Below are 12,662 nucleotides of genomic sequence, written 5' to 3' on the forward strand. Positions count from 1 at the left end.
CTCATGCACGGGCATAATTTTCTCTTTGGCCATATGCATGAGGACACTGATGTTGCCATTTCATCTACTTTATATTCAAATCATCTGACTTATGCTTCAATCTTTTTAATTTTGACATCCCGTTTGTTTGAACTTAGTTATACATCGGAAGCAAAAGTCTTTTAAAAAAATATATATCAACAACACTGCAGAGAGGGATGATTCGAACACAGTACTTCGGATATAGAGGTACCCTACTCTTAATCATTTTAAACGACTATGCAAAGTCCTTAATTCACATTCTATGCACTTAAACAAGGTTGATCTTTGAAGAGTCATGTACCAACAACTAACACAAATCTTTTTGTCTTGAGAATAAGTGTGCATTGAAAATTTGCATATCATTAATTGAACTGCCTGCAATTTTGCTCTGGTTTTTTCTTTTAATGAGGATTTGATAAATCATGTAGTCCCTTTCCCTTTCATGCTTCAACCATTATGGATCAATCACAACTTCAGATTTCAATTTGACCCAACAATAGGGACAGTCTATAGGTAGAAAACTGCCTGATCAATTTGATCCCCAAATATATTCTCTCAAATTCACAACTGACAATTATCAATACATCATCACAACAAGGACCCATCAAAATATTATATGCCCTCACCCCCTACCTAAACCAAGCTGGCATAACTCATAAGTCCTCAGCCTCATCACATATAAGCACACAATCTCTTTCTTCTTCCCATTCCTCCCCCTTGCCCAAAACCCACCTCCACTCCCCTTCCCCTCCTCCACATTTCCACAATGCCACACCCACTAGCCCTCACCTCCACCCTAGCCCTCTCAGCCCTCTTCCTCTTCCTCCTCTCCTCCACATCCCAAGCACATAACATTACGCGCATACTCGCCAAACACCCCGAGCTCTCCTCCTTCAACCACTACCTCACACTCACCCACCTCGCCACCGAGATCAACCGCCGCCAGACCATCACCGTCCTCGCCATCGACAATGCTGCCATGTCTTCCCTCCTCTCCAAAGGACTTCCTGTCTACACCATAAAGAATGTGCTCTCCCTCCATGTTCTTGTGGATTACTTCGGTGCCAAGAAACTTCACCAGATCACCCACGGCACCACCTTGGCTAGCAGCATGTTCCAGGCCACGGGGGTGGCGGCAGGGACTTCGGGGTACGTGAACATCACCAACCTCAAGGGCGGTAAAGTCGGCTTCGGAGCTCAAGACAATGATGGGAAGCTCAATTCCTTCTATGTGAAGTCTGTGCAGGAGATTCCATACAATATCTCCGTCTTGCAAATCAGTCAGGTAAACGGTTTGGGATCATTTTGGGATAGGAATGGACCTTATAGATGATAAATTAATACTACTAGATCAAAATTAACACTATCTATTGATTTATATTATTAAACTGTGAATATGAATCACACATTTAAATAAAAATCCGCAAAAAATTTACACCGGCAATATGCTACCATAACATGATAGAATACATACATATGTGTAAAATGTGTTATAATGTGTAGTGGTAAACTCAGTATGTTAAGAAGTTCTCAACTCAAATTCTTATTAGATACTTAAGCAAAGGATATGAATTCTCCCCAACAAGACCTCAAAAATTCCCAACATATCTTGGGAATTTGATTCTTGTTTGATTTTAAGAAATATAGAATTCCAACTTGCTTTGGTACACTTCATTTTGGCCACTAGACAAATGTACGGTATAGCGTGGACATGAAACGACTGCGTTTAACAATATCACATGAAACGACTGCGTTTCAGGTATTAACTTCGGCGGAAGCTGAGGCGCCAACCGCAGGGCCAAGCCAGCTGAACCTAACGGCGATCCTATCAAAGCAAGGCTGCAAAGCCTTCGCCGACTTGCTGATCTCCTCGGGAGCCGACACCACCTTCGAGACCAACATTGACGGAGGCCTAACGGTGTTTTGCCCAACTGACGCCGTCATCAACGGCTTCCTCCCCAAGTACAAAAACCTAACGACATCCCAAAAGGTGTCGTTGCTGCTCTACCACGGCATCCCCGTGTACCAGTCCCTCCAGATGCTCAAGTCCAATAACGGCCTCGTCAACACGCTGGCCACCGACAAGGCCAACAAGTTCGATTTCACCGTCCAAAATGACGGCGAGGTCGTCAGCTTGGAGACGGAGGTCGTGACGGCGAAGATAACGGGGACGTTGATCGACGAGGAGCCTCTGGTGATTTACAAGGTGAACAAGGTCTTGCAGCCGACGGAGCTGTTCAAGGTGAAGACCTCGCCTGCGCCGAAGGAGGTGGCGGAGGGGCCGGATGATTCTGCAGACGCGCCGGGATCTGATGATTCGGAGGATCAAACGGCTGATAGTGATAAGAATGGAGTCGCGGGATTGGACGGTGGGAGATTGGGTATGGTTGTTTTGAGTTTGTGCGTTGGGGTTTTGCTTTTGTGATTGGCTGGAGAGGTCTTGTTTGTGGGAAAATTGAAAAAAAAAAAAAAAAATCTTTCATTTTATTCGAAAAAATAATTTAATGTAAAAAATGTATTGTGTATTACAATTAAATTGCATATTATTAAAATTTGAGTTGCAGGTTAATTAAGGTGTATACATATTCAACGTTTGATGGGTTGAACTGGACTATTTCAATTACAGTTATGGGTGTCGTTTGGTGTATTGAGAATGAACTTATTAAAATGGACAACAATTCAATATGTTATGTCTTAGAGGATGGGGCTCATAAAGACTAGCTTGGACTCAATGACAGACCGTAGTAATTTTGTTTATTCAACAACGATACTGAAATTTACAATTTCCTTAAACATTATGTCACTAGACCAAATAATTATTTTCAAAATAATTTATATAACTGTAATATGTGTAGACCTTTTCCTTAATAAAACCAAATTGGAAGATACAACTTTCACATTAAGATTGGTAGTATCAAAACAGATGAAGATCCTCCAATGTTTAACCTGTTTCTTTTTTGTTTCCAAAACGAAACAGTAACAAGATTGATATGGGTGTGAGGCCAAATTGTAATCAGATTGATATGGGTGTGAGGCCAAATTGTAATCAGATTCATATGGGTTCTGAAGTCTACCAAATCAGAAACAAAAAATAAAGAAAACAGAAGAGGAAATACAACCCTATTCTGACATACACACAGTCATGTCTAGATCTTTTTTTTTTGGTCAAGATGTCTAGATCTTATTACACACAAATATACATACCCATAGTTCCATTTTCCAGTACATGACATTAAGCTAACATCACCACTCTCACTCTCATGCATCACCATATCTAATCATTTACCATTTGCTTCCAAATAAGGAGTGAAGAAGAAAATATCACCAAGGCGATCATTAGTTGGTGAGTTTCCGCCATACACCAAAAGGCCCACTTCTCCATCCCACTGACCGCGGGCAAAAGCGCACCATGAGGCCGGGATGATGGCGAGCCAAGCCCATCATCCCACCTCTTCCACACCAATGTCTCTGTGTCCAGTGCATAGACCTCGGCAGCAAATTTCCCGGCGCCCATGTGGCCCAAGTCACTAGGGTCCACTTCCCCACCGTATATAACTATGTATTTTCCGATGGCTACTGTAGAAAATACACTCCGAGCTGTTGGTTTCTCGCCACTTGTCTCAATTTGGGTCCACTCACCATGGGCTGGGTCGAAGGTGTGCACATCGTCAGCTTCCTCTCCAGCAAAGCCATACACAACCCATATTTTCCCTTGGACCACTAGCAGGCCAGGCCCGCCTCTCCCCTTCAAATTGTCACCCGGTTTTGGGTATTGGATCCATTTTTTATCAACCACGTCGTAGGCCCATAGATCATTAAGGCGGCCGGCCACACCGCAGCCACCAAAAATATACACATGGCGGTCATCGGCGGTCACGGAGTGGTAGCTCCGATGAGGGGGCCCAATGTCCCCACTAGAAATTAGGGTCCAGTTGTTTGTAGATGTGTCAAAGGAATAGAGCTCATTGAGCTCGTTGTGGTCATAGTCCCTACCACCAAAAACATAGATGATTTGTCCAACAGCTACCAATGTCACACCAACACGTGGCGGCGGGACATCACCGGTTCCATCGATCACATACCACGTCAGCTCCTTGAGGTCGAACACGTGGAGTTTGTTGTCAACGGGGACACGTGGCGTGAATTCGCCACCAAAAACATAGCCCTTCTGTCCTACTAGGGTAATGGCATGTGAGCTTCTTGCTCCAGGCCCAGTTCCCTTTTGATCAAGCTGAAAAACAATAGTACAAGATTTGCAAATGCAAATAAGATGAATAAAACTGTTCGTACCACATTTACAAATCTCTCTCTCTTTCTCTCACACAAAAATATGACCTAACAATATCTTCCTAAGTCACATATTACAACAAATTACATACCAATTGTGATTATAATCTGCTTTAGATCTAAACCAAGTACAGAATTTTCATCCAATCTGTTAAAACTGATGCACACAGAGGAGATTTTTAAGTGTTTTCATTGATTTTAAAGAAGATGGGCAAAACCAAGATAATATGCAAAAAAGACCCAATCTTTAACCCAAGAGGCCAAACTGTTTTTTGTCCCCTGAGCAAATAAATAAAATAAACAACATTTGCAGTACCCAAAAGAACATGCACCACACAAGTTGGATTACCAGTTGTTGAAACAGTAGAAATCAAGATTTCATCACAATTTGAGTTACATTTCAAAAAAAAAAAATTGCAAAATGATGATCTAAAACAGAGCTTGAAACTTGAAAGGGAAGTAGGGAAGAGACCTTGATCCATTTGCCTTGCACCAGAGCCATGGATGGATGGAACACAGGAATTGCTTGTGATTGGAACAGAGGAGTTGTGGAAGGAAACTCAAACTGTTGAGTTTGTTTTATGGGGTTTCTCAAATGGCTTTCAAGCTCTCTACATATAAACATTTGCGTATTTCATCGTGACAGGTTTTTGTCGTTTTTAACGTCATCTTGTGCAACTCCTCTGCGCCATGTCGTTGTCTGCGTTAACAAAGCCATTCATTTTGCTATTAATTTACTTGGGTTTACAAGCGAAATATTAGTACTTTGCATTAAATACATAGATTTATGTGGGAGTGAAATACACGCGATACAAACTAAATTAAATAAAGTCTAGAAATTCTATGAGTTGTCGTGTTTTTTTCTTCTCATAATTTTTCAGAGACTTTAGGAGAATCATGCCGATTAGCGGTCAGTTATATGTTTGATGTTTTGGACTAGATTCGGAGAAACTATGACAATAGAAAAGGGTTATAAAATGTTTTCTTTGAGAGTGATTCTCTCCATATTGTTTTAGCTTTTTAGCTGGCTCATCAGGGAAGTTTTTACCCATATCTGACATATTGTTATTAGGATGACTTCCTTTATAGTCTATATCATATGTACTCTTTTTATTTTTCGTACTAATCTAATAAGATTCTATTGGCTTTTTATAAATTTTAAAAAATTTAATAATAAAAAAAAAGATAACTAGCATTCCTCGAGATTAAAGGCATGAGATGCGCCTTCCCCATAATAAATTCAAGGTGGTTTTGGATAATTTGTTTTTGTTTTTATAATGGAAACGAAGGCAAGACCTATTTGGGTCTGTATACGGTCAGTTTTTTTCGCCCCTAGTTTCAGCTTTCATTTATATATTATATATTTTTTGACCTAATCAATGTTTCTACCTCCCCTGTAAGGATTTGTCATTTTATTTTGTTAAATGGATAAGAGAATAAAACCCTGGAAAAAAAAATTAATTGATCAACTCAAAAACTTTGGCTGATGTCAAAGGCGGCATGAGGGAGGAAGCATGCTTTGAAACCATTTGGGGCAGGTGTTTTTGAGTCAATTTCATATAAGTATATGATATTGTTGTTTAGAGATAAGAATAAATATTCAGAAAATAATAGTGTAGTGTTGTAGTTTTGTGTCCATTTGGGTCAAAATGTGACATGATATTTAGTTTATGTTATCTAAAAACTCAGGCACTTGGTAAAGAAATATATGAGGAACTCCAGTGGATCTCTGGCTCATCAGTTTCTCTTAATTCCTGATTAAAGTTCACTGAGAAGTCCACTTACATAACCAGGAATGTAAGATGCAAAACTTTCATGGATCCCAACCAATGACAAAATTAAAATAGAATAAGCAAGTTGCATTAAAAATATTAGCGTATATGAGACGTATACACACGGTATCTGGAATTTCGGTATAAATTATAAAGCAATGTAATGACATCAATATATAGGAACCAATTATTGACATGGCATCAATGTAAAACGGAAGGCACTTGAAGGGATTTTTATACAATAGGAATCCACAGTGACTGTTATTGCAACTATGTTATGGAGTTTGATCAGCCTTTCTACTGATGATCACCGGTAGCCTGTATGTTGGCCATGTCCCGGTTGTTATAGTACAAGTAGCTTCTTTTTCCGGAGGATGTTGTTGTACGCATTGGAGAAAAACCGGCGTAGTCCTTGTCAGATTTTGCCAAGCATATCTCTGCTACATAATCGAACATCTTGTTTTTCCGAATGAAGGGTTGAGCTGCATATTCCTCAACTGGCATCCACTGAAAATAATTCCCAGAAAGTTACACATTAGAATAGTTTAGCATCATATGTTTTTCGGTTGACTCCTACATTGAGTGATGCTATATAACACTTAGAAAAGACAGTAACTTTCTGTTTTTGTTGCCATTTGACTAGATTGTATGATGAACTTTTCGTCTTCCAAAAATTACCTGGGCTGCCGCAATCTCTAAATTTTGCGTCTCAATGTCAGAGGAGTGTGGTTTTAACATGCAAACAAAAAACAAGTCTGATTTTTGAAAGAATGACTTGTGGCTTTGCCTGTAGAAGAGAGAGAGAGATAATATAAAGAGGTATAATTGAAACGAGAAGAACCGAGCACATAGCATGCTGCTACCAAGATGCCGAGCGCATAGCAATGTAAAGAGAGAATATTTTATGTATGACAAACGATGCCTTCTGCATAGCATGCTGCTACCAAGTAAACCACAGATATCTATAAATACATAGAAGACTCTAACTGGAGGCAGGCTTCTCACCTAAATGCTAAAATCTCCACAAACTCTGTTTCAATCTGCAGAAGAAAAAAAAATCATGGTATTAGATTTACACAGGAATTTGATAGCCTGTTCGTTGATACTATATTCCATCAGTTATCACTTACTCCTGTCTCTTCTTTGACTTCTCTAACTGCAGCTGCACAAATATCCTCACCCTGTGGATAGAGACAATTTTATCCATGGTGAGAAGATGATTTGAAATATTTATTAAAAATTGATAAAGTTCTGCTCCTGTTTGTACTCACTTCATTAACAACCCCAGTCGGCATCTTCCACAAGCCTGTATCTTTGAATCTGCCATTGATCTCCTGAACCACAAGTATCTGCCAAACGTATGATATTAATAGGAAAGTAGTAGACAGCAATCGACACATAATGTCGTAAAAACAGATTCTAGCAAAAGAAACTTAAGGAGTTACTTAGAATGATGGCAACTGAAATATAAGTTCTTGAAACGAAACATGAATCGATTCTAATTTAGAACTTTTAACTGAGAATGTAAATATGAAGGGTATATACACCTAGTCACAGTATTCAACCTATCCGTATGTTCTGTAGGAAACTCATAGAAAACAAGGTACCATATTTTCTTCTTTTTGCTGTCAGTTTTCTAAGCATATCTGGTATTTCCTTCTTTATAACTGTTTGATCTATCCAAGTGTACGGATATAATTATCTGATCAAGAAGCTAACAAAATCCACAGTTAAGTATATGAAAGATCAACTTTTGGCTAGAAAATCACTTTGAAATAAGAGGTTAAATAATGATTTCAGACGCTGAAAATATTACAAACACAAAAGTAAAGTGTTACAAGATTGACTTTCATTGTAGATGCCATGTTCAGAACAGTGATAAAAAAAAATATTAAAGTTCAGAAGGCAAACCTTTCTTTCACTGTTCATGACAAAAGCACCAATACCTACTCGGTGCGAAGCATTTGCCGGAAGAGTATCAAAAGTTTCAGGAATCCATCTTACAAGCATTAAGTAATCTGGCTCAGCATGGTGGTACCTAAATCCTTCCTGCACAAGTAACAAAACAAATGACGCTTGAGTGTTGGAAATTATATGCATGAGTTCCATGCAAGTAAATAAAATTATTTGCATCCCTTGCCGAGTAAATAAAGTCTTTATCTTGTTAAACAATGAATAAGTTCCATGGAACTCAATAAATATACACAGATTAGGCTACAGCCAGAATTTCTCGTATGTCTTCGGGCATCAGAGAGCAATGAAACGGGGATAGTTTCACGACTTGAGTTAGAGGAGTCAGATTTCATGTTTGTTCTCTTATTACCTTGATATTATACATGTGGTTTATTTACTGGATTCTCTCTCTTGTCCATGGATGTATATGGGATTTTCCCCAATCATTTTAAATATTGTGTTCTGTCCTCTTAGTCACGAATTATTTGGTCTACTGGGTTTATAAAGAACTAGCACAATGGAATCTTTTTTTTACCTTAACAGCAGCATCCACAAGATTTGAAAGTTTAATAGGCAATTTGATCCACACACCCTTCTTCCCCTTAAAAAAAACAATTCAAGTAAATAGTGTATATATTAGGGACTCAGAGAAAACAGCAACTTCACAAACTTAACACCATACCTACAAATGATGAAATGAACAAAAAAAAAAGGTACCTTTTGCTTCCACTGTGACATTGAAGCTCTGAGCAAAGAGCTGAAAACCTCAGAATCCATAACTTCTTTCAAGTCAACAACAACTCCTCCATGTAAATCTTCAACTGCACTGAGTAATTCAATCTGCTCAACTCCATCTTCCGGCATGATGGCTTGTTTTGCAACAGATGATGAACTTGTTGAAACTGACATGTCTTGAATCAAGGAAGGAAGTTTATCTTTTGGGTCTGTGAAGAAAATAAGAAAGAGTAGTCAAACTAGAACAAATATTCAGATCTCAAATTATTATTCTTCTTCAATATAGAGGTGTTTATACAAGTACAAAATGTGTTAATCATAAATAAAATATGAAATATATCTAAATTATAATAGAAAATAAATCTCATTTATAATAGGACTAAATAAATAGTAAGTAACCAAAATCCTAACTAAATAAATAATAAGTAACCAAAAGGACTTGTCAACAAGAGTCATGCATATGCAGCGTCTACAATGAACCAACCACAACAAGTCTGCAAAGGCAACTCATAAATTGCATATGCTAAGAGGATCCATAATCATGCTTTCTATTTTTCAGTTAAAATTTAGCTAAAAGTATACAAAAGCTATTTTAAGAACTCTGTATAAAATTTGAACTTCAATCATACTCTTTAATTTAGGGAGTTATAAATACTATAGTTATTTTATAATTCAATACGATTGGTTCATTTCTATAAATATATATATATATATAATATTTAATATTAATTAAGAGTTTAAACTATGCATAAAACAAAGCAGCATTAAATTATAAAGTCACTAGAAGTTCTTTCTTTCTTCTTAGATTTATAAGCTCTTAGAACTCTCTTTATTTTAAAAGGTAAATAAAGAACAGAGTTAAAATTGTATTTTTCAATTCCGCTATAAACTTATCTAAAGATATGATTTAAAGAGTCCAGATGCTTTAAAAGGACAGAAAAACAAAGACTTGACAAGAAAACCAGTCTCTCCATTATGAGGCAATTCAAGATAATTCATTTATGTCCACATGATCACATCATTCTAGTAAAAAAAACATCTGACAGTCAAACAGAAATAATAAATATAATTAATGACGATTGGGTGGCCAACAATTTAAAGAGCCGTGGTGGTGACCGACAAAGTGTCAACTCAAATCCAATAAATTAATTCACAGGATTTCTCTTGTATACGCGGCCATACAGTATTTCTATAATTTCTCCTAATTTTTAACCCTTTTTTAAAAACTCTTCTTGATAAGGATCGACCCCTCTCTTGTCCTACACCAGCTTTTCTTACGCTTTCTTAACTAAGTCTTATTTACTGTAGCGTTCCTTGAAATTATTGGCTGAGAAAAATGGGGAGAGAGAGATTTTGAGAGAAAAAAATAATATTTTAAAAATATGTTTTTGAAAAGAAATATTAATTATTATTTTTTTAATATGTGGCACATTTCAGCATAAAGGTGGGTCCTCTTTCATGCCAAGTCATCATTTTTAACAGAATTTTTAACTGAGTTAACGGTGAGGGGTAAAGTGTACTACAAAATCTTGGTCAATGGGGTATTCTGAGTCATTTTAACTTTCAGAGGATAAAGTGAGAATTGACTATAGTTTCAAGGGACACTATAGTAAATAATCCTATCACTAACGAACTCAAGTTATGAAGTTTTCAAGACACCCTTTAAAAAAAAAAGGCAGAGATTCATGGGATGGCGGAGCCCGAAATTGAGGTTAGAGGGGGTCATTTTACAAAATATAAAAATAAAGGGAATGAAAATATAAACACTACAAGTTCTTGTTGAGCTTCTTGAAATTGAGAGCGAAATGACTTGAAAAGAGAGAGAGAGAGAGAGTTGAGTAGGGGCATGGGACCCCTCTGGTTCCTACATGGCTCCGCCACCAGAGACCACCACAGAGCCATAGACAACCAAAATAAGTTCCACAAATGCATGAAACAAACGAACAACTGCATGCAACAACAATTGCATAATAAAAGACCAATTAAACATGCAGAAATGGAAGCCATACCTTTGGGCCAGGACGATGAGTAGGGTGCAAGAGTTCCAAGACAAGGCCTCTTTGGATATGGATGATGGAGCACAAGAGAAGAAGACACTGGAGAGATTTTATTGGCTGAAAGGTGTGGCAAAAGCTTGCTGGTGGCTCTGAACCTCTGCATCAACATCGGTTATGTTATGTGTAGTTTTATATGAATATAATATAAGAATCTCAAGTCTAAACGCTTGCATCCACAAAGAAAAGTTAGCGCAGGTCTTACCTCGTTGCAAAGCTTTTATACCCTTTGCTTGCTTGGCCCAGACAGAGGACGTGAAATTTCCTTGCTGTCTGGGTTTTGTGACTTTGAACTGGTAAAATCCTTCTTTTGGGCACGGCAGTCTCTTGCTAATTTCCAAGACGGAACGTATAAATCAGACAATCAGACCTATAAACACGCGGAAGGAGACCTGCATCTCCTCAATGCTTTATCTAGTCCAATGACATCAAAGACAACTACAAACTCAACTAAGTTTTTGGCCAACTTTTTTATAAATTATGAATTTCCTATCAAAAGTCTTATTATGAAGTGAAAGCCGTTGACATGAGTCTCTTAATTAATCAAGGAGATTTATTTTCTTGATTAATTAAGGAATTTACTTTTCTATTCTATATAGTTGACAAATTATTATATAATTAGAAGATATTATCCTAATTAATTACTGTATCTATTTTCTTGTAAAGCACTCATGTAAACTCCTATATATCTTCTTATGAAAAAGAATAAAATCAAACCCAAAGTATTCAAACCATATTCATATTTTAGCAAAAGCAATAGCTCAAATGGGAAAAGATTTGTTACTTGATTTGTTATAATTGACTTTAGGATGAAACCTATTTACAAAGCAAAGCATGTTAATCTAAACAATTACCATTCAGAAAAAATCTTCTATCATGAAATTTAATGTTCTCGATTTTTAGCTGTTTTTATTTGAATATGTGATTCAGATCGATAGTTTAACAATACGACACAAATTAGAGCCAGAAAAAACACCACTCTTCATTCATGCTACATGATATATTTGCATTGTCTAGAAAAAAAACTGAAGTATATGCCTAGATTCGATTCTATGGAGATTGTCCTCGAAAATAAACTGAAGAGTGTAAACATGGGTGATCGAAATGATGAAATCAAGCCAAACCAATGATTACTAACTAGTTGGATTTGTATTCAGATAAATAATCATGACATTTGGCACAGACATTTTTCTTCATCTGATGATGCGGTGCTCAAAAGTTCATAGTAATTTCACCCAATTAAAAAAAGAAGAAAAGTTCATAATAATTAGATGGTGGCATCATGCGACAAGGAAACGTGGGAAAGTATTGAACTGTAGATGATTGGGAATATGATATGAGTGATCAGAAAACTTTCTCGAATTTCAAAGTCAACTCTTGCGCCTTGCTTTAAACTTTTGTTTGACATCCCAGTCCAGAAGGCGGAGACAGGTGTGGAAAACTTGGAAACTTCCATGCTTTTAGGTGAGCCAGGGCCCAACAAGCAGGTCTTGGGCCCAGTCACTTGGCCTAGGCTTCTCATACAGCAAATTCTGATAATAATTGTTTAATTTTTCACATGTTTGATGCTTCTCTCTCCTGAATTTCTTGGGAATGGAAAAGTACAGGGAAGAAAAAGACTCCGTCATCTGCTTGAGAACTTTTTATTTATAAGCACATGGCAATTTTATATTTTTCTTTCTTAGTCTTCCACCTTTTTTTATTTTATTTTGTTCACATGTAGGTTTGACATTTTCAATAGCTTCTAGTGGCCCAATTCAATAGGAGGATGAATTCACACATTATTTTCACTTTTTTATTTTATTTGTTTGGTATCAATTGGAATGCGATGACTCGAATT

The 12,662-nt window shown here is 37.2% G+C and overlaps 3 protein-coding genes across 4 annotated transcripts; 1 reads left to right on the plus strand and 2 right to left on the minus strand.

Annotated features, from left to right (window-relative positions):
* Window positions 1-666: 666 nt before the first annotated feature.
* On the plus strand, window positions 667-2,706 carry FLA2 (FASCICLIN-like arabinogalactan 2). The gene is made up of 2 exons (XM_008231706.3): window positions 667-1,306; window positions 1,781-2,706. Exons 1-2 carry the CDS (start codon window positions 788-790, stop codon window positions 2,444-2,446), a joined length of 1,185 nt encoding a protein of 394 aa, XP_008229928.2. The 5' UTR covers window positions 667-787; the 3' UTR covers window positions 2,447-2,706.
* A 345-nt stretch (window positions 2,707-3,051) lies between these two features.
* Window positions 3,052-4,939, minus strand: LOC103329262 (Galactose oxidase/kelch repeat superfamily protein). Its single transcript, XM_008231707.2, is given in 3 exon segments — window positions 3,052-3,442; window positions 3,445-4,252; window positions 4,781-4,939. Coding segments are annotated over 3 exon segments (1,104 nt in total). The 5' UTR covers window positions 4,934-4,939; the 3' UTR covers window positions 3,052-3,299.
* A 1,207-nt stretch (window positions 4,940-6,146) lies between these two features.
* LOC103329263 (nudix hydrolase 2) lies at window positions 6,147-11,219 on the minus strand. Of its 2 annotated transcripts, XM_008231709.3 has the most exons (10): window positions 11,028-11,219; window positions 10,778-10,922; window positions 8,751-8,977; window positions 8,569-8,634; window positions 7,992-8,129; window positions 7,352-7,429; window positions 7,211-7,261; window positions 7,086-7,120; window positions 6,759-6,867; window positions 6,147-6,587 (listed from the first exon to the last, which is right to left on the minus strand). In XM_008231709.3, the coding sequence occupies exons 3-10, from the start codon at window positions 8,940-8,942 to the stop codon at window positions 6,378-6,380; spliced, it is 879 nt and encodes a 292-aa protein (XP_008229931.2). In that variant the 5' UTR covers window positions 8,943-8,977; window positions 10,778-10,922; window positions 11,028-11,219; the 3' UTR covers window positions 6,147-6,377. The 2 variants fall into 2 exon arrangements, with proteins under 2 accessions (XP_008229931.2, XP_008229930.2); XM_008231708.3 differs by lacking the exon at window positions 11,028-11,219 and having other exon boundaries at window positions 10,778-10,934.
* Window positions 11,220-12,662: the final 1,443 nt, after the last annotated feature.

This window comes from Prunus mume, linkage group LG4 (assembly GCF_029339155.1).
Source record: "Prunus mume cultivar Tortuosa linkage group LG4, ASM2933915v1, whole genome shotgun sequence".
Lineage (NCBI taxonomy): Eukaryota > Viridiplantae > Streptophyta > Magnoliopsida > Rosales > Rosaceae > Prunus > Prunus mume.

Coding starts and splice junctions, on each gene's coding strand:
- FLA2 (XM_008231706.3), top strand. CDS start 788: ATGCCACACCCACTAGCCCTCACCTCCACCCTAGCCCTCTCAGCCCTC. Junction 1,307..1,780: donor CCGTCTTGCAAATCAGTCAG/GTAAACGGTTTG, acceptor ACTGCGTTTCAG/GTATTAACTTCGGCGGAAGC.
- LOC103329263 (XM_008231708.3), bottom strand. CDS start 10,934: ATGTTGATGCAGAGGTTCAGAGCCACCAGCAAGCTTTTGCCACACCTT. Junction 8,635..8,750: donor TGTCACAGTGGAAGCAAAAG/GTACCTTTTTTT, acceptor GTTTTTTTTAAG/GGGAAGAAGGGTGTGTGGAT. Junction 8,130..8,568: donor TTGTGGATGCTGCTGTTAAG/GTAAAAAAAAGA, acceptor TTACTTGTGCAG/GAAGGATTTAGGTACCACCA.